Source organism: Phaseolus vulgaris, chromosome 9 (genome assembly GCF_051622355.1).
Source record: "Phaseolus vulgaris cultivar YP4 chromosome 9, ASM5162235v1, whole genome shotgun sequence".
Taxonomy (NCBI): Eukaryota; Viridiplantae; Streptophyta; class Magnoliopsida; order Fabales; family Fabaceae; genus Phaseolus; species Phaseolus vulgaris.
The window spans coordinates 32,270,965-32,291,160 of NC_143506.1; the positions used below are offsets into that span (position 1 = coordinate 32,270,965).

The 20,196-nt window shown below is 29.6% G+C and overlaps 1 protein-coding gene across 4 annotated transcripts; it reads right to left on the minus strand.

Annotated features, from left to right (window-relative positions):
* Window positions 1-2,123: 2,123 nt before the first annotated feature.
* LOC137821810 (protein argonaute PNH1) lies at window positions 2,124-17,486 on the minus strand. 4 transcript variants are annotated; one of them, XM_068626568.2, is made up of 24 exons: window positions 17,184-17,486; window positions 16,113-16,239; window positions 8,585-8,872; window positions 8,163-8,371; window positions 7,870-8,016; window positions 7,636-7,769; window positions 7,435-7,544; window positions 7,063-7,169; window positions 6,838-6,976; window positions 6,638-6,754; window positions 6,309-6,416; window positions 6,149-6,220; window positions 5,920-6,042; window positions 5,515-5,674; window positions 5,094-5,215; window positions 4,805-4,942; window positions 4,279-4,421; window positions 3,621-3,683; window positions 3,461-3,524; window positions 3,243-3,378; window positions 2,943-3,016; window positions 2,691-2,785; window positions 2,575-2,606; window positions 2,124-2,479 (listed from the first exon to the last, which is right to left on the minus strand). In XM_068626568.2, exons 3-24 carry the CDS (start codon window positions 8,849-8,851, stop codon window positions 2,313-2,315), a joined length of 2,727 nt encoding a protein of 908 aa, XP_068482669.1. In that variant the 5' UTR covers window positions 8,852-8,872; window positions 16,113-16,239; window positions 17,184-17,486; the 3' UTR covers window positions 2,124-2,312. The 4 variants fall into 4 exon arrangements, with proteins under 4 accessions (XP_068482669.1, XP_068482670.1, XP_068482671.1 ...); XM_068626569.2 differs by having other exon boundaries at window positions 17,176-17,466; XM_068626570.2 differs by having other exon boundaries at window positions 16,797-17,405.
* Window positions 17,487-20,196: the final 2,710 nt, after the last annotated feature.

Genomic DNA, 20,196 nt, shown 5'->3' on the forward strand with positions numbered 1-20,196 from the left:
ACTTTCCTCAACGACGTCAAGTGTTGTTTATGTGACAGAGAGAATTGTTGATGTGGACTATGAATTAAAATAAAAATGTGATTTGGTATTGTGTGAGGTGACAAGTGGGGGTTTTGACAAAGTTTAGAAAAATTTGGGGTTTAGGGTTTCTCCCATTCTTTCAATCATAATTCCAAAAGAACAAATATCATTGGAAACAAGAAAATCACCTCCTTTTTTAGCAACTGCTGATGAGAATCACTTTGAGAACCATCTAGTTACGTTCACACCTCAATTGTTCAATTTTCTTCAATCAGATAAAACTGGATCGAACCAAAGTAAACAAAATGAGACCGACTCAGATGGGATAATCAAAGATAATGAACACTTTTCTTCCTTAATGGTTAGAGAGAGAGAGATCACGTTCGTGTTAGTTTGTTTGAGAGGAAGGGAACAATGTTTCATAAATCAATCAATTCCGTAATCTTCTCCCGCAGAACATCTAGGTCTATTTCTACATGACCATAGACAAATATCTCTTAACTTCCACTTCAATTACAGTACTAACAAATTCAAGAACCTTATGCAACCTCTCACTTTGGCAATCAAAGCACAATAGAATAAAATTCTCAATAACATGTTGTGAATGAAAGCAGATGGGTTTCCAAATTTGTGACTAATCGATACAAGTAGAGAAGGAATAGTGGGAGTTGAAGAAACTGAAAGATGTGGACATTGTTATGAACCATTGCACTTGCTAATCTTTTTTTAAGAAACTGAAAGAGGTTAAGGAATGGGAGAAACCTTAATCCCCAAATTTTACTATTTTTGCCAAAGGCCTCCACTTGCCACCTAACACAACACCAAATCTCATATGTCTTTTAAGTCACAGCACATAAACAATTCTCTCTGTCACATAAGCAGCATTGGACGTCGTTGAGAGAAAGTTAACAAAAATGACCAATTTGACTTTTTAAAAAATCACTGTACTAAATTGAATATTGACCATAAATATAGAGATTAATAAGATAATTATACCTTATGAAAGTTTTAAACATAGGCTTTTGAACATGCTTTCTCAAGTTCCAAAATTTGGTTTGTATTGTGCTTATAATTAAGCATCTTAGTGTTTTCCTTTTGGGATAGCAATGAACTAAGAATTTTTAGCCTTATATATGTGTGGGAACATTGATACAAAAATTACCTAAAAAAGATGTTTGATTTTATGAGTTATCATTTTTTCTTTTAAAGAAGTGTTCATTGGTCAGTATTGCTTGCTAGGTTGTGGCACATTGATTTGAAATATGAGAACAAAGTGTGAGCTTTCAAATTGTGTTCTATTTAGTTAGACTTTCTATTTTCCTATTATGTGTAAGTGTGTGTTCCGTGAAACTTTGCAATCACTACTATTCGTTTTTGTATGTGTTCATTAAGAATGCTTATAAAAATCATCTTCATTTTCTTATTATCTCTTTATTCTTTATTGTATATTATTATGTATTTACTAGACCGTGTTCATTCATACGCTTTTTAGTTTCTGATATCCAGTAGAATTTTGTTTTGATATATTATCAGCAAAGCATATGTTGTATCGTGCTACTACAAATTTCATGCATCACTATCACAAGAAAGAAGAATGAAGTCTAGTTTCTACCACTTTTCAATATATTTTCCCGAAGCTCGAATCAGACATTAACCTTTTATTTAAACTAAAAACAAATTATTATGAGATGCACCAAATATGTGAGTTCAAATCTAGTTTCTCTGCTAAATGTGTCAGATTGCATAAGTAGTCTTGTTACTTTAATTTCAACATTTTAGCACATAAAATTGCATTATTCGTCATATGCACCTACTAAAACTTAATACTTGTGCATGTTTATGGTTTTTATATTAATAATTCTCTTTATAAACAATTTAAAACATTTTCACCTTCAACTCAAGAACCGAATTGGAAGTAAATAATACATTATAGGAGGACCCATATGCGATTCACATTCTTTTGATCATTACACAGAAAGGAATGAAATATGAAACACACATCATGCTTGAAACATTGACACATACTTGAATGAAACTTGTCGGAGTCAACCAACGATGCCAACATTTGATATATTACTTTACCTTAAAACGACATTATGCATAGAAAACTAGGACTGTAAAGATATACTCAAAATTTTCCATGCAGAACTTGCTTATAATATCAACATCGACAAAAAATTTGTCACCTCTAATTAGTTTCCGTCAACTATATATGCTACTGTTTCTCTACACTGAAGCCTCTTATTGCGTCTCATTCAACAGTAAAACATTACATTCCTCACATGCTCTATTCAACAGTAAAACATAACATTTTTCACCTTCTCTTTCAGAGCAGGCAGTGGCCTAACTGGCCCCTCTTTCGATCTTGTGCCTCGCAGTTTAGTAATCTCTACAACATCAGGTTCCATGTAGAATCGAGCTCTGTAGGCTGCTAGATGAGCATAGTATGCTGGAGGCACTGCACACACAACATAAACTTTATATATCTGATAATGGTAACTTTATATTTTGAGAAGTTTGTTCAAAGATAGTGTCTGCGTTTAGCATAATTACCTACAGAAACAGACCGTGTACATCTTGCATAACTGCAACCAAAATGTTAAGGAAGGTTATGTCATCTTAAAATATAGCATTACAAATTTGAGATGATGAATACAAAAATTATTTACGTGTAGCATAAATTGTTGGTAAGAGACTGAATCTCATCTGCAGTGAAATTGTTCTCGTCCCAGAGGACATGGTAGTGTGCTGGTCTACTTGTACCCTGTAAATAGTTCATCAACAAGGTAAAATCGATGCTACTGCATACTAGATATTTTAATGGTTTGCAACAATAAGATGCTGATTCAGCAATTTATACAGGTTTTCATTTTCAGTTTTATGTCCTAACCAATGTGGCAGCAACAATACCATTACCATACCTGAATTCCTGCATGACTGCATAAGTAGAAGTCAAATTCAGAAGGATGACAGATCTTAGAATCTACCACAGTACCTACATCAAATAGTTGATGAAATTGGATAATGGACAGAAGACTGAAAGATCTTAAAATCTACCACAGTATCTACATTGCCATAAGATTTTCTTAGGCCAAAATAATCTTTTAAATTTTCAATTGAATTCATCCCCCTTAGACACTTGCATTCGGATATCGTTAAAATAGTGACAACTGACAAACCCAAAGTTTAGCAGCTGGTAGAATCAAAAAGAAAAAACTAACCAGGTAAGATATTCCCACTCTTATCAGTACTATTTCTGTCATCGTGATTGTTTGCAAAGAGTCTAGTGTGATGCCGCTTTTGAACTACTACAAATGTTACTGGTGGCTGGTAACTAGGTTCCAAAGATGCACAAGCCTATACACAGAGAATATAAATATTGGAGAATAGCATACTAATAAAAGTTATAACTATATACCGAATTGTTTTCTCCAAGTACCTTGCGGATGGCATCAAGCTCATATAGCAAAACCTGGTAGAACTGTCCTTCACTTACCCCATCCCTGGTAATATATTAGACAACATTGTTGTTAAAGTAACTGCATAGTTCACATTCTTAACTACCTCCCCATAATAATATCAGAACAGATCCAACCTACCTGTAAAAGATTATTCTCAATGGTTTTTGTCCTGTTGCCTTCTTAAATGATAGTAAAAGCTCCCTGCAGATTCACAAATTAGCATGAACTAATATGAATGAAAATGTTGGATAACATCAAATGATAAATGCTAAAATATTATTAAGATTTCCTAGTGGTCAATAATCGAGTTCCAAATTTAAAGAAATTTAATTTTGCTGCTGTGAGACTCCTCAGACATGGTCTAAGTTAACACAGTTTCCACAAAACATTAATGAGGTTGACACGGTGATCCTTTTAAGAAGTTCAAAAGTAAGAAACTTAGTGTGTAAGTTTTTATTTTTCCTTTAAACAAAGGAACCATCTATTTCACATTTACATTTTGTGTTTCCCCTTCTCTATTTAAATTTGTCTTTAGATTCATCTAAGTTACATGGTGTCTTTTCAATGATGGTGATCAACAAAGAAATAATGCGTTCAAATTGTTATATATGTATGTGTCCGTGCTTTAATAACCCATATACAGGTTGTGAGCCTTTTATATTTTGGAGCAATGTGAACCAAAGACAATGTAAGACCATTAAAGAAAAATCAGATAAATACAACAGGGGACCCAATATGAATTTGAAGCAAACACATTCACAAAGAGACAAATTTAAAAGAGATGCCAATTAAGTACCTGATCATACCACCATAAGTTACACCCCTCTGTGGATCTTTCCAAGATCTGAAAAGATCTTGAATAAGTTCTTCTCGATGAGGCTGAGCACAAACCAACCCTGCATACTTTGTTACTTCAGGCCAGTCCTGGGAGGCAACAACCTGTTACCATACTCAGTTAGAGGCCAGAAAAAAATAAATAGGAGAATAAAAGGACATGTAAGATAATTTACTATTACTCAAAAAGCAATGAGAAATACAGTAGGGTGAAGATCCTACTGCCACATAGCAAGCTCCTTGAAGGAAAACAACATTCTCTATCCCCCCTCTCTCCTATTTTTCTCCCCTGCATTCTCCCCACCCCTTCACTCATTAATCGATTCTGTCACATCTTTTTCCATCTCAGCATTTCTCTTCACACCCTTTTTTCCTTCTCCAAAACTTGCGCTTATTGCAAACTTCTAAGCCCACATTCTCAGTCCTATCAAGTACATATCAAACATAGGGCATCCTTTAGTTGTACATAGAAGTTTGGAAATTCTTACCGCAGCAATGGATGGACAAGAATCCTCTCCTGATTCTGGATGAGTTACATCAGCTCCAAATATTATTGTTGGAATATCACTAACCAGTGGAATCCTCCAACTTAAAGCATCCAAAAGTACTGTGTTTCTTCCTCCCATCTGCAAGAATAAATAATTTAATCAAGCAAATGAAATGAAAATAATAGTTACAAATAAAAGACTTCAGACATCAAAGTAAAGATTTTCGCATAGCATGTAGCCACCCTGTCACTTTTGATCGTAAAGTATGACCCAAGATTTAGTAGCAGACCTTGACATTGATTTTTAGTGCCACATTTGCAAGATATTGTCTATTGATCTTGAATACATGTTTTGTAAGGCAACATTGAGAAATCAACCCCAGATCTGTTTCACAAATTCTTTTGAGATCACCTGCGCGAAGAGTTTGTTTCTTTAATGCAAGTATGAAATAATTTTCTCCACAGATAAACTGAAATATAGATGATGGAGAAATGCTAAGCATCTCTTTTTTTCTTAAAACCATGTTTATAAAGGAATCAACCAGGGAAAAAACACATTCAAGAGCAATGAGGCATTAAGAAATGAAAAAAAATGTCAAAATGAAGAAACATCAAGGCACTATTACCTCAACATTTCTATAATTATAAACCAGTACCATCTTAGTTACGGTTATGATGTAATACAAATGGAAGAGTGGCCTAGAATCATACCATACAGAGAGCCATTATTGTCTGGAAGAATGACAATCAGTAACTCTAGCTCTTTCCCTCCGAGCTTATCCATAGCAGCAGAATGCACATAATTCAAAGCTTTCTTTACCTGATCTGGTCTTGCAGAATATATAGGAATGACAGGGTCCTGACTGAATTCCTGAAAAAGATCAAACTTTAAACCAATTGGTCGTAAACATTCTGATACCCCCCAAAAGCTAAAACTATTAGGTGACACAAGAATGTGTTTACATTACACCTTGACAACGAATGTGATTAAGAGTGACAATGATATATAATGAAAGATGAGTATATATAATTTGAAAGAGTATCGAGTGCAGTTCAAATAAATAGTCCCTACAAAAAGTTCAGCTAACAAGGCTTAGCCAACTTTTGAAACTTTACCATGCCTGAGATTTGGCACATCTGAACTAACTGTTGGCAAAATCCACGAGCTGTACCTTCCTGTACACTTCGAGAGAAATTGATACATGTCCAATATCTTACAGTACTTCCATTTATTACTTTCTGCATTAAAATTACCAGATTCCAATCAGTCAGGAACAAGTAGTTTTCCTTTTCTTTTCTTTCACCAAAAGAATTAAAACTACTATATGTTGGCGTCAGTGCTGACCTTGTTCATCATGTTCCACTGACCAACCTGTGGCAAGTATTCTTTCTCTCTTCCAGTGTCGTGATATTTCAACTATAAGTAAAAGGAAGAGCCAAAATATATTATCAACACAACGGCAAAAGTAAACAATAGGTAAAAGATTTAATTATGGGAAAATTACCCAAGGAGGTGGAAGAACCCGAGCCTCAACGGATGCAAGCTTGTTGTCTATGCTGATGCCAAACTCTTTTGCATACGGATTATTGTCGTAATTGTTTTGTTGCATTGTCTGCAAGTAAACAGACAAGCTCAAGATAAATAAAGCAAACTAAACAAACCATGTTAGAAGAGGAAGAGCTCACGTGACTATAAAGTATGAAGTTACCATGATTGCAATTTCGTATATGGGAAGGACCTATTCAAACTATATAATGTTCAATTGACTCTAAAGTAAAAATGTATCAAAAAGGGAAGGATGGAGGTAAAATCAAGAACCAATGATAATGTGACCTGTAAAATGTCTGCCTCTTGTTCTCGGGGTCTCTGGCATGAGAACTTCAGCAGAGAAGTTATCTGTTTCTCATTTAGCCCTTTTGTATATCTCTGGCCCTCAACTATTTTGCATGCCTGGGACAAGATTCACATGAGTTCTCTATGGAAAAGGTAGAGATAGAATAATTTAATTTGATTAAATTCAAAGCAAAGATTACCTCCATGGGCAAATAGTTCACCTTCCTTTGGCTTCCTACTTGAAGGCAAGGTAGATGAGAATATTTGATAGTAAATCCATACATTTCTTGAAAATAATCAACTACTGATTTCATGTTCATTTGCTCATCAAGAGGGAAACTGTTCAGAGGGGAGAGAGACAGTCATTTCAAAGGAGGATATGTGTAAAATGTAAAGTTCAACCTTCTAAGTTAGAAAAGACATACATAAGCTCCCTTGTAGGCTGTGAAGTCAGTCCTGATATTCTATACTTCCTTCGGAAATTTCCTCTGTGTGTAACTTCAACTTTTACACCTCTTAAGGCCTTTTTTATCTGTTTTCCAGTGACAGCCCACACATATTTTGGTTAGATACTACTTAAATATTTCTCTCAATTTGAGAACTAGAGACATCACCAATTCACAGTTACGTCATTCATTCTTGATGAATTGTGTAGTGGAACAATGATTGAATAGTTTTCCATAAGACAACATTCATAGTATTAGTGGAACATTGATTGCAGAGTTTACAGGAAGGTAACATTCATAGTTTTCCTCGACCAATGATTGCAGGGATTCCAAAACACAATAAATTCATACCTTGACACGATCTGCATCCGATAATGGCTTTGAGTGCACATCTTTTCCCAAAATTTGAGCAACAAAGTCAATCACAGGTAGTGGTTCAATAAAAGCCATTGATGACATATCTGAATGCAATCAAACATAACTGAATAAACACCAATGACAAGGGAAAACAAAGGATTGCAGCTTATTAGTTATTAATGGTGGAAGCATAACCAATGTTAAGTGACAATCCCATCTGAGTAGGCCTTATACTCTGGTAGAAGCCCCTCCACGATTCAAGGCCACCACCCAACTGCTGTGGTTTTCTTACATCCGGAGAATAAAGAAACCTCCCAATTGACACATAACTAAACATGCACACGAAGCCATAAGAAACAAGAAAAATTATCACAACGAATGGTACAAAAGTAGTCAACATATAACTTTCAAAGAACAACCACAACGCACCTCTGAGCCGCAAGCTCCCTTAACACAATATCAAAGACGGTTAGAGCTTCCTGTGGATTGTCCACTTGCTTTCCACTTAAAAGGTCACGTAGCTGATGCATGCTAACATGAGTTGCAAACTTGATTAACACCTTAAACTCTCTTGCCCTGTTACAAAATAATTAAAACTCCATAAGACACTCACATTCCACAAAATCCAAACGTTGGTGCAAATTCAGAAACAGTCATGGACCAGTTATGATTATGAACAAAATAAAGTACTCTTGAAGAGAACATGGGAACTTGAAAATTACCTGGTACCACTGGTGGCATCGTCATCCTCACTCAATGTTACATTGAATTCTTTGTGTGTAAAAGGAAGCAAACCAGATGTGTAAAGGTTTCTTCCTCCATCATACACAGGGAGCCTCGTGGCTAAGCCAGTGTGCCTGTGAACCCTCACCAACTCTGCTATGATAGCCTTGCTTGTTTTTCGTGAAGTGACTTCAGGTGTTATTTTAACCTTAATAAAAATCAAACGCAACAAAGTGAGTCAAAACAATTCTAGGCCAACCCTTGCAATGAGTAGGTGTTCATATTTTCTCCACACCCCTATTTGATTATTTTGGAAGAAACAATGTACTTTTTTTTAACCACTCTCATGAGGGTGGCAAAAAAAAATCTTTTTAAAATTAAATCATCCATGCATAAATCATATATATAAGATTAGACTTACATTGTAATGGCTCAAGTCAGATACTGATATATCTGCAAGGAAGTGGTTAGCTTTGATGAGACACTTAGTCCCAAGTTGGCCAAAGCCAGGCCTTTGATGAAACACAAGACTCTTGCAAGTGGCAGAGGAAGCAAGCTGTGGATCAAGTTCTGCTTCTTGTAAATTCTCTGGCTTGCACTGGCTCCTCCTCCTGCACCTTCTTCTACGTTCTGTGGGTTTCGAAAGAGGCCTTCTAGACTTCACTTGGTACTCCTCTGGATCCTTCATTTTTCACTTGGCAGAGTAGTTCTGTGGAAAAGACACAGAAGCAAGTTTGTTTTATGTTTCTGTTAGGAGAGGGGCAAGTGGGAAAAAGACAGATTCCAGCTGGGAAAAAGGAACCAAATGGTTTTTATGGCACAACAAGTCTCAAGTTTCACTCACAAACAAACCATGTCTCAGCTTATCGGTTATGCAATGGTCTTGAAGGAAGAGAATAGAAAGTACAAGAGTGGGAAAGAAATGAAACTTTGTAACGGCTGAAAAGGCTGAAAAGAAGGGGAAAAAGAGGAGGGGAGGATGGCACAACATCAAATCCAGACAGTGTTTTCCTCTTCCCCTAGGTGCTGTATATTCTCTGAAAAGATGTGGATCATAAATAAAGTGACGTGCTTATATACATGCAAACCAGGAATAGCCTATATCTATATATATACTTTCCTAACTACAATAAATTCTCACTTTTATTTTTTTAAAGTTAACATGTCACCATATATAAAATTAAGAAAAAAAAATATACCCCATTTATTTTAACTTAACTAAAAATATGAAATTGAAGTCTAAATATGTCTTTAAAACTAAAAAATAATTATCATCTATAATAATATAACATAAAATTTTGTCTTTCATAATGAGCATAAATATTTAAACTAGTATATTGGATTATAAGATTAAAACTTTTATGTAATGTCCTTGAAAAATCAACCTGCTTTCATAATCTTTTAAAAAGTAATCAATACTATCCCCCTAATTTTCATATTTTTCAAATATTTATGAATGAAAAAAATGGAAAGGATTTTGACCGAGAGAAAATAAATAGTCATTATAAAAAGTAAATAATTTGACAAAGTAAAACTTACAATAAATTTATTAATATTATATAAATTAAGAAAAAGATACCTATTAAACTTAGATTTTGAAACTTTTAAAGGTTATGCATGTAAATCTAAATAACCAAATTAAGTTTTTGTCTTTTTCTCTCCCCAAATAGTTTCAAATCTTTCAAAAGTTTAACTTCACTATTTTTTTAATTGGTAGAGTGGAATGAAGAAAAACTGAATTAAAATATATAGGTCCCATATTACTTATCTATGAATTAATCTTTAAACTACTCGCACTCTCGAAAATGAAGCATAGAAAGTTGAAGAGTTAGTGAGTGTGAGAAGAAAATTTTTGATATGCCCCATTAGGGTGGAAGTGTAGGTTGCATGTCCATAGGCGATAGGTGTAAGGTAGAAAGAAAATGGGGGTGTGTAATTATTTGAGTTGAAATAAAAAGGTGGTCCCAAAGTAGATGTTTTGAAATTTACAGTAGTCGAAGTTCTTGGAAGGACAGGTTGTAATGTTGCATGTATAAACTCCTTTTGCAGAAAGGAGAAGAAAAGCTTTATGATCTTGGCAAGTTGAACTACAGCGACAGAACATGGCCTAAAGCAGTGAGCAGTACTAAGACAAGAGACTAAAACAAAATGAGAAGAAGGTAATGGCACTAGCAATGGGTGGCTGCCACCAAATAACAATGTCAGGAACTGAGGCTAAAACACTGCAAGCTTTATCATGCGTGGCCGAAAAAACAAAGATTTTGGTCCTGTTCCCTTTGGCTTCGGTCTTTTGGATGCGAACGAATGTGGAGCCTAGAAAACTATAATTGACGCTAACGCTTATCGACTATTCGGGATCTTTACAAAGACATGAAGAACAATCATGTGTCCCGTCCCTTTCATCCAACCGACACAACAACATCCCTCTAAATTTATTCACAATTTTCATCAACACTTTAGACTTTCAAATTTAAATAACTTTATTCTTGAGGGATTTTGAAAATAGGAACTACAAATATTAAAAAATTTATGTTTACAAAACCAAAAGAGATTAGTGATATGTTATAAAGTTCATACACTTCTCTTAAATGGTGTGTCAGTATTAAATATTCGGATACCGTATGATACTTGTAGAAACACGTATCCGTGAAATGTTCAATTCAAAAATTATTTGTTGGATTTATAACAATTTTAGTATGACTCTAACACAATTTTTTTTTAAAAAAAATACATTAATTTTCTAAAATCTTAAACTTATTGTATAAATTTTTATTATAATTATAAAAATAAAAAGTAAATTCTTTTGAACCAATAATGAAAAACATCTTTCTGCTCAAAACAATAATTTGGAACATACTTATACACATAAACCTTTATTGTCAATTTATATAATTCATAATTATATAATATATAAATTTATGTCATGGTGTTCTTCATTTTAAAGATTATACTAACTCAGTATCAATATCAGTTTCTGTGCTATATAGGTGATATGTGTAAAAGCTAATTCCGATTATTTTTAACTATAATTTTTTTAAGGAAAAATACTCAATCAGGAATCAATTTAATTTAACTTGATAATTATCTCAATGACATACATTTAATGATTTCTTATAATTCATCTTTGATATTGATAGTATTATGAGTTAATTTTTTTAAAATAAAGACTTTAATTAAAACATACTCTGTCAATACAATATTTTTTACACATTCTTTTATATTTCCTTTAATATGCATTTCTATATAGTATTTTTATAATTTCTTGAAAGTTTAATATAGTAAACATATAAAAATTAAACAATAAATATATAAGAAGTCACACGAAAAAATATAGGCGTAACATTTATTTTTCATGATATAAAATTGATATTGAATTGATGCGAGAAAAAAATATATAAAAGAACCTCTAATTCTTCTCCAAACTTTAGGTTTTGTGTGCATCTATTTTTTCTTATATTTTTTAAAGGGTTAAAAAAATTGGTAAAAATTATTCTGTATTAAATTGGTATCACAATCATTTTTCAATTCGTTTATTATAATTTAGTCCTTAAAATAATTATGTTACTTTTAAACCAACACCGTCGTTGACATATAATCAATTTTAATATATTTTAGTAAAATATTTGCATGTAAAGTGAAATATGAGAATGTTAAAATTAATATATAAATGGAAAAAAAATAACAAAATTACTCCTCAGATCACATTATAGCATATTTATTAAAAGAGAGATAAAAGTTAATATAGAAGTTTTTTTCTTCTAAAGGTCAAGTTAAAAGAATAACAGTTAAACTGAAACAAATTAATTTTAATTTTGACGTAAAAAATAATAATAGTTTAAATTTTAAAATTAGTTTTTATTCTTTAATTTCTTTATAGATTATGGAGCATGACGGGTCGGAGCTGGTGAAGTGGTATGATTTGGCAGCTTGAAGATATTAAAAATTTATTTAATATTTTTTGTAAGGAAAAGACAAAAAAAAAAAGGTCCTTCTGCAGAGGACGAAATGTACTAAAATTTTGTCTTTTTTAAAGTAAATGGAAAATCAGATGTGAAAATGTCACAGTCAATTGACAATTCGTGTATCAGATTATCTGAATTCTTTACCCGATTCAGCTCTCTATCTTTACCCTAAGGTCACCCAAAGATTAAGACCCACTATCAAATATTTAATTAATTTTTATTTATTTATTGAATATTTAAAATTTTATATTTTTAATCAAACTTTTGTTTTTTAACTTTCTTTTGTTAAATGAGTTTAAAATTCTGTCATCTTATTTACCTCTTGTATTAAGAAATATAAATTTTTATATGAAACCATATTAATATTGATAAGTTTTTATAGTAAAGAATTCAGCTCTCTATGTCTACCTTAAGGTCACCCTGAGATTATGACCCACAATCAAATATTTGATTAAATTTTAAATATTTTTAGTTGAGGTTTTATTAAATTTTTGTTATTTAATTTTTTTCGTATTAAGAAATATAAAGTTTTATATAAAACCATATTTAATAATGATAAGTTACTTTAATTTTTTAATTTAATTGAAATATTGTTTTATATTAATCATACAATTTTAAATTTATTAATACATTGATACAAGTAAACAATAACATACATAGTCACATCACCTTCATAAAAAATTAAATGAAAAAGTTAATTAGAAATATATTTTTTTTTAATACTTAATAGACAAACTTTTTTAATAAGAATTTAATTGAAAATACCAAATTTACGAGAGACTTGGAATCCAATAAAAGATTATATTAAATTTGCTTAATTTTTAAAAGCTTTCAAGCTAGAGAAGCAAAATGTATAACATAGTTTAGAAGAATTCACATATAATAATTTAAACAATATTTATTATCCTACGTTTAATATAGAGTATAGGATAGACATCTATTATCTTATAAATTAGTATCTTATACTTATTCAGGATTCTTATAGATAAATTGAAATATGTTTGACATCAGAAATATTAAAACAGACGCATGTAATTTAAAATTCTAAAACAAATTATTCTCAAGATAGCACTTAAATAATTTTTAAATTGCACATTAAATTACTCATAAAAGTATATAATCTTATTATCCAAAAAAAAATATTAAATAACAACTAAATTTAAAAATAAAAAAATAATTAGTTACTATATTAATTAAATTAGATACTAATTTAAAAATTAAAAAATTATTAATGTATAAAATAATTTCTATTATTAGTAAAAATTTATAAAATAATTTTTAAATTGATAAATAAATTACAATTAAATTACTCATACAAGTATATAATCTTGTTATGTAAATCTTCTAAAATTTCAAGATGTATTAAATTGCAACTAAATTTAGAAATAAAAAATAATTATTCACTATATTAACTAAATTAGATAATAATTTAAAGATTAAAAAATTATTGATATAAAAAATAATTTTAATTATTAGTATAAATTTATAAAATAATTTTTAATTGATAGCTAATTTAACTATCTAGGTTTTAAATACTAATAATAGAGACTAATTTATAATATAAAGTAATAAGTAGTTAAAAAATTGATAGTTAAGGAGTTAGATAACAATTTAAAAATTATTTTTTAAATTTTTTACTAATAATAAAAATTACTTTTTATACCAATAGTTGTTTTAGTTTATAAAATAATCTTTAATTTAGTTAAATAGTAACTAATTATTTTATTCTTTAAATTAATTTCTTTTTTAGTGAATATTGTAATAATGTGAGTTTTAATAAACATTGTCGTAATTGTTAAATAATTTTCCACCAACAAAACTCTTTTAAATTTATAGTTTTTATATTTTACTTACATATAATTAAAAATACTCAGATAATGCAAGAAAATCTTGATAGTTGATTGTTTGATAAAGGAATATTTTATGCAAGAGTTGAGATTTTCCCCAACTTAAAATATATACATTTTTTTTAATTTTAATTTTAAGCTATTAAATAATAAAGTAGAATAAAATAAAATTTAAGAGATTTTGTGAAAAGTCTTCACCGTTAATACCACCCAATTATTTTTATTTTAATTTCAAGCTATTAAATAAGAAACTATAATTAAATTAAATTAAATTAAAGAGTTAGTGTATTAGAAGGATTAATTAAAATTATTTTTACTATTTTTGAGAACAGATGTTTCTAGAATCTCTATTATTTTATATATTTTTTTAAATTAAACTGTATGTATGGAAATTTATTGATTGTACTAATATTAATTTATACATTTTTACTATATTAATTAATAAAAAAATTATTTTAAATATTTTATTTATTATTATATTAATATCTCTTTCTCGAATAATACAATACAAAACCGTATTAATATATTGATGTTGTTTGCAGCTTTAATTAATTAATTTATATTAAATTGTATATTGACATTTGTAAAGAAACTACAAGATAAAGGATAAAAAGGACATTGTAGTTTTTATAGACTAAATTAATCTTATTTAAGTTATAAATTTTCTATTAATTAATTATTTAATAATGAATTTATTTAGCCTAGACTTGAGTAATAAGTTGAAAATAAAAACTGTTAACAATTAAGGGTTATGGAAAAGAAAGTTTTACTATAATATTTAATATTGTTTTTTATTTTAGTGTCTAAATGAATAAAAAACATTTACACATTAACTTTTTGTGGACCTATATAATAACAAAATTATATTTAAATCTAGGATTTCCTACTATCTATAAAATTTCCCACTATAAACTACTCTAATAGATTTGCAAATAATATTTAAATTTTTTTGAAGTGTCTATTTTATTAGATGTTAATCAATTCCATAAATGTTTAATACTATTGTAATTACTGAAGTTTCCGAGGATAAAAAACTATTGATTAAATATATTTTTAGTCCTAAACTTCATATAAAAATGACTTTTGTCAACTTTCAATTGATACTATTCATACATATAGTATAGTAAGAAAAATTATTAGAATGTTTTATTGCCATTTTTAGTTAAATAATTTTTATTGTAAATTAAGATCTTAAAATATTTTATGTAACTCATTACTAAATGTTAATGTATTATAATATAATTCAAACTAAAAATTAATTTATTATGTAAAAACATATATTAATAAGATTTTATTTCAGAAAAAAAAATTCTTTACCACAACTACTCAACTACTCATAATGAGTAGTTCTAATATTTGAACTAAGAACAAAATCTAATTTTATATTATAATAATATATTTATTTGTTATGTAAAGAAATATACTAATAAGGTGGTTCCATTCAGAAAGAAAATAATTTCTTTACCACAACTACTTATAATAAGGAGTTATAATGTTTGGATTAAAAATAAAATTTAATTTTATATTATAATAATATATGAACGAAAGTGTTTTTAATCCAAAAATTATATATTTTCAGTCAATTAGATATTTTCAAATGAAAAATTATACTCTTGTAACTTTTAAAGTAATAAACTTATAATAAACTATCATTATTTTTTTCTTAAGAAAAAAAACTATTTCTAGATAGTTTCATTTTAAAAAAATAATCTACTATATTATCAGTAATATAAGGAGCTTGTAACAAAGAATACCTGAATTTTAGAAAAGAAAAAGTGTAATTAAAAACTTGAAAACAAAAAAATTAAACTGGCCATGATTTAGTGTGTCAAGTGATATGATCTATTCCTCAATTATTCTCTGCAGAATTGTGTTTGTGGCTTTTTCTTTTCAGAGATGTATTTATGAGTCTGGAAATAGTCGAAAATAGCAGTGGAGGTAACCCATATCGCAATCATGACAAAGTGAGACCCAAATCAACACATTCACACACCAACAAACATTTCACATCCACAAAACTTCATACATAAACATAATAACTCGGGTATAGACTTTTGCAGAGTAGAAAGCCAAGTGTAAAAAAATTTGAAAAATTAAGAACCTTTTCACAGAACAAGAGAAGCAGTTAATGGAACCAAACCTTTTGCTTTACGCTATGTGTGTGTATTAATGCCTCTCTGCTCTGACTGCGCTCCAACCCAACTATATGATCAGTATATTAAATACCAAATGTCAACAAAACCTTCACATTACCCCTTCCATTCTCCCTGCACACAAAGGTATAATACTGTTACCACAGACTTTCAATTAAGATCATACACATGCATCAACTGCACTTAGCTACTCTGTCATTAATATACCCAGAGGCACCTTCAATCTTCAAACACTACATGCACTAACAGAGGTTTTGTTTTTCTTACTATATGAATTATGATAAACTACTACTACTAGTTTAGTATCATGGTAAATTTTTACACAATAAAAGCTTGTTTTATATCATGCTAAATTTTCTGAAAGACACAGACAATGGAAGTATAATGGAATATTTGTTTGTGCTTGTGTTTGTGGTAGCTCTTTACCAAAGTTGAAAATAAACCATGAAAAAACTGAAACTTTTGTGTATGTTTGGACTTAAGAACTAGTGTCTATACATCAAAAATATCAAAAACATAAAAACATCAAAGTAGTGTATACATCAAAATAGTTTATTATTTACTATAAGGCAAACAAGAATTAGTTTCTTAGGGTTTTTTGGAGAAACATGAAGCAGAAGTAGAATTAGAAACAGGACTAAGATTGTAGATCTACAGCGGTTAGAACGAACCTGAAAAGTCAAATTTTAACAGTGAAGAGTGAACACCATGCAGGACCTTTACCAATTTATATGAAATTGCAAAGAAATTGTGAAGAAGGAAGTTGATGAGGCATTATATAATGTTTGAGAAATTGGTGTTTACTAAGAAAGGAGCTTTAACCGAGAAAGGAGATCTAAGAAGGGGTTTTGGGGATGAAAGCGTGCCACTTTGATTATTTAAAAGGATAAAAAAAAAATGAAGGCTTTTTTATCTTTTGGGAACCAGGAAAAGAAACGCCACATACATTAATGAAAAATTGCAGAAAGGAGCATTTGGGTGGTTGGAGAGAGTAATAAACAAAATCTGAAGTACTGTGTATAATGCAAAGAAAGGTGTGAGATTCCTTACACACATACATAAATACATAGATAGAGTCTCTGCCTCTGGTGCAAAGCTTGTATCAGAGCATTTCCCAGCAAACTTTGGGGTGTTATGAGAGTAAAGAGAAAATTAAAGAGATTGTTTAAGGGAAAGAGAAGTTGTGTGTGAGTTTCTTAGTCGGAAAATGTGGCGGAATTGTGTTATGTTCAGTGTTAAAAATGGCAGAAAAAGAGAGCAGAGAGGTTGTGGAGAAGCATGTGTAATGTGGCGAAGGGTAAAACTTTTATAAAGCAGGAACGAAGGCCAACACTTCTTCTCTCTTTGTCCCTGTACCTCTCTACTATTATTTATTTTACAAAACTATATACTATTAATATTTCGATTATATCATATATTTTCTCCTTTATATCATATTATTTATTTTATTACAGGAATCGTTTTCTTTACCTTTTACATTTTATAGTATAAAAACTGTATAAAGGACATTGTCTCTCTTTTAACAAAAACATGTTACTTCCTCCTATGCTTCATATAAAAATTTAAAAAAACTGACAATTCTTTTTAAAAATGAAAAAGAGACATTTTGTATCTTTATGTTTTTTTAATAATAGTAATAATGTAAAAATAGTAGATAGTTTCTAGTATATTGTGCTATTAAAATATGAGTTATTTTTAATATGTTAATGTAGTTGAAATGTATGTGTAGTTCTTTGTAATATTTAGAGAAAAAAAAATTAAAAGATAACTAAAAAGTAAAATAAAATATATAACGTGTATACCAATGAAAGAATCTCTTTATTTTACAATTTTATATAACATTGCATTTTTTATTTATTCTATTAAATAATACAATTACCTGTGTTTCTTAATAATAGATCAAACTAATATAGTTTTAGAAGTCATTATTGAAAAACTAATTATTTGTATTGTACTGGTGATTTTGTTAGAAGTGTATTATATAGAGAATCATATTTTTTCACTTTAACATATTTTTATTTGTGATTTTAAGCATTATCATATCACTTGAATTTAAAGAATTACTATTAATTTTTAACTTCAGAAAGTGAAAAAAATATTATTTTAAATAAAACTTCAAAATTAATAATATAAATTATTTTAAATTCTTGGATCTTAAAAATCATAGAGTTCGTTTTTAAAGTCCAATATGGTCTCTTTTCTAATTTTCTTCTTTCTTTTAAGCTTATTTTCAACCTTTTCTTCTTTTTTTTCTCTCATTTTTCTCCAAGTTTTTATTTTTTGTTTTTCATTCAGAAATAGCCTATTATCTAAGAGGTATTACAGTATAGAGCATTTTTATCTAACACTATAAAAAAAATTGTGATAACAAAGAAGTTGTCACAAAGTGATAAATAAAAATTTAATTTTTGTGATGATTTTTTTTATAAATTTATGTAAGGAGTACGTATTGTCCCTAAATATTATGTCATAAAATTTTATTAGTGACGAAATTTTGTGACGCTAAGTATTATTTTTAAAATTATGTGTTTTAAAATATATAATTTGAAGTTTAGGATTTGATCTCTATAGTATTTTAAATTAAAGTAAAGCTTAAAAACTTTACTTGTTGAAAATGAAATTCTAAAAAAGAGATATAAACTGATGGAAAGATCTCTATTTTAGAACATACTCAGAATTCAAATGTTGAGAAAATAAAAACTCTAGAAGAAAACGTAATGTTGCAAGCATTTTTTCAAAAGTTTTGTAAAAGCTCAAAGACTTTAAATATTTAATTTTCTACTTCCAAACATGCATCTAACAAATTTGGATTAGGATATAATTTTATCGATAAGAATAAAAGAAATGGGAAAAAGTTAAGAGTGTTCAAAAGTTGTTGATTAAACATTTATTATTAGACCAAAAGTTATAGTTGATAGTAAATGTGTAATTTTTTCTACTTAAGAGTGTAAGAACACAAGTGTCATGATTCAATTTTTGGATCAAGTGTTTACTACCAGGTCAAAAGATATAGCTGATAGTCAAGACACAACTTTTTATATACTTGAGAGCTTAACAACCCAAGCACCTCGATTTGATTATGACTTTGCCCACTTGACCTGCATCACGGGACAATTGATGCACTCTACAATAAAAGTGTCAAATGTAGAAACAAGAAGCAACTTCCTAAAACTAATAGGAACATACCCAAGAAATTTTGGGTACCAAAAGAGCTCATAATTCTTGTGCAGACATGTTGTATAGGAAGAGGCCAAAGGCTAAACTGGTTCTTGGATAATGGATGCTCACAACATATTATGGGGGCAAAGTCTACATTCGTAGACCTCTAAAAACATGACAGAGGAAAATTAGTCTTCGACAAAGGCAATAGTAGTAAGATAACAAGTATTAGTTCTATCGAAATCTCTTCACTTATTTCAATTCAAAATATTTTATATGTTCAAGGTCTCAAGTATAACTGCCAAACATTAGTTAATTATGTGATGATGGTTATATGGTTTGAGCAAGGACAAGTGCATAGTCTTATCGTTTGATTGTTAGACTATCTTCTTTGCCAAACAAAAAAATAATTTATATGATATTGATATTATAGATCTAAGTAAGCAAAATGTTACTTGCCCGCTTTAAAGAAGATGAAAGATGGCTTTATTGACACAAAAACTTAAGGCATTTGAACTTAAAATATACTTCATAACTTTCAAAGAAAATCTCGTAAGAGGATTGTCCAATCTTTTGTGGAAAACTCATCTTCTTTATGAAGCATGCTAGAAAGGAAAGTAGTTAAAAAGTTCATTTAAACCCAAAAACTATGTTTTCACTATTAAACCTAATACTCGATTAACGTGATCAAGATTTCACTAATGCAGACTAATGATGCAAGGTACAAGGCAAGGATTATTTGAACACAATTACTTCTGGCTAAACTACAAGTATTCTATGAACACAACCACTCTTGGCTAATACACAAGTATTCTTTGGACCACTCTTAGCTAAACACGAGTATTGTTTGAAATACAATCACTCTTGGCTAAGACCAAGTATTCTTTGGAACATACCTCTTGGCTAAGATCG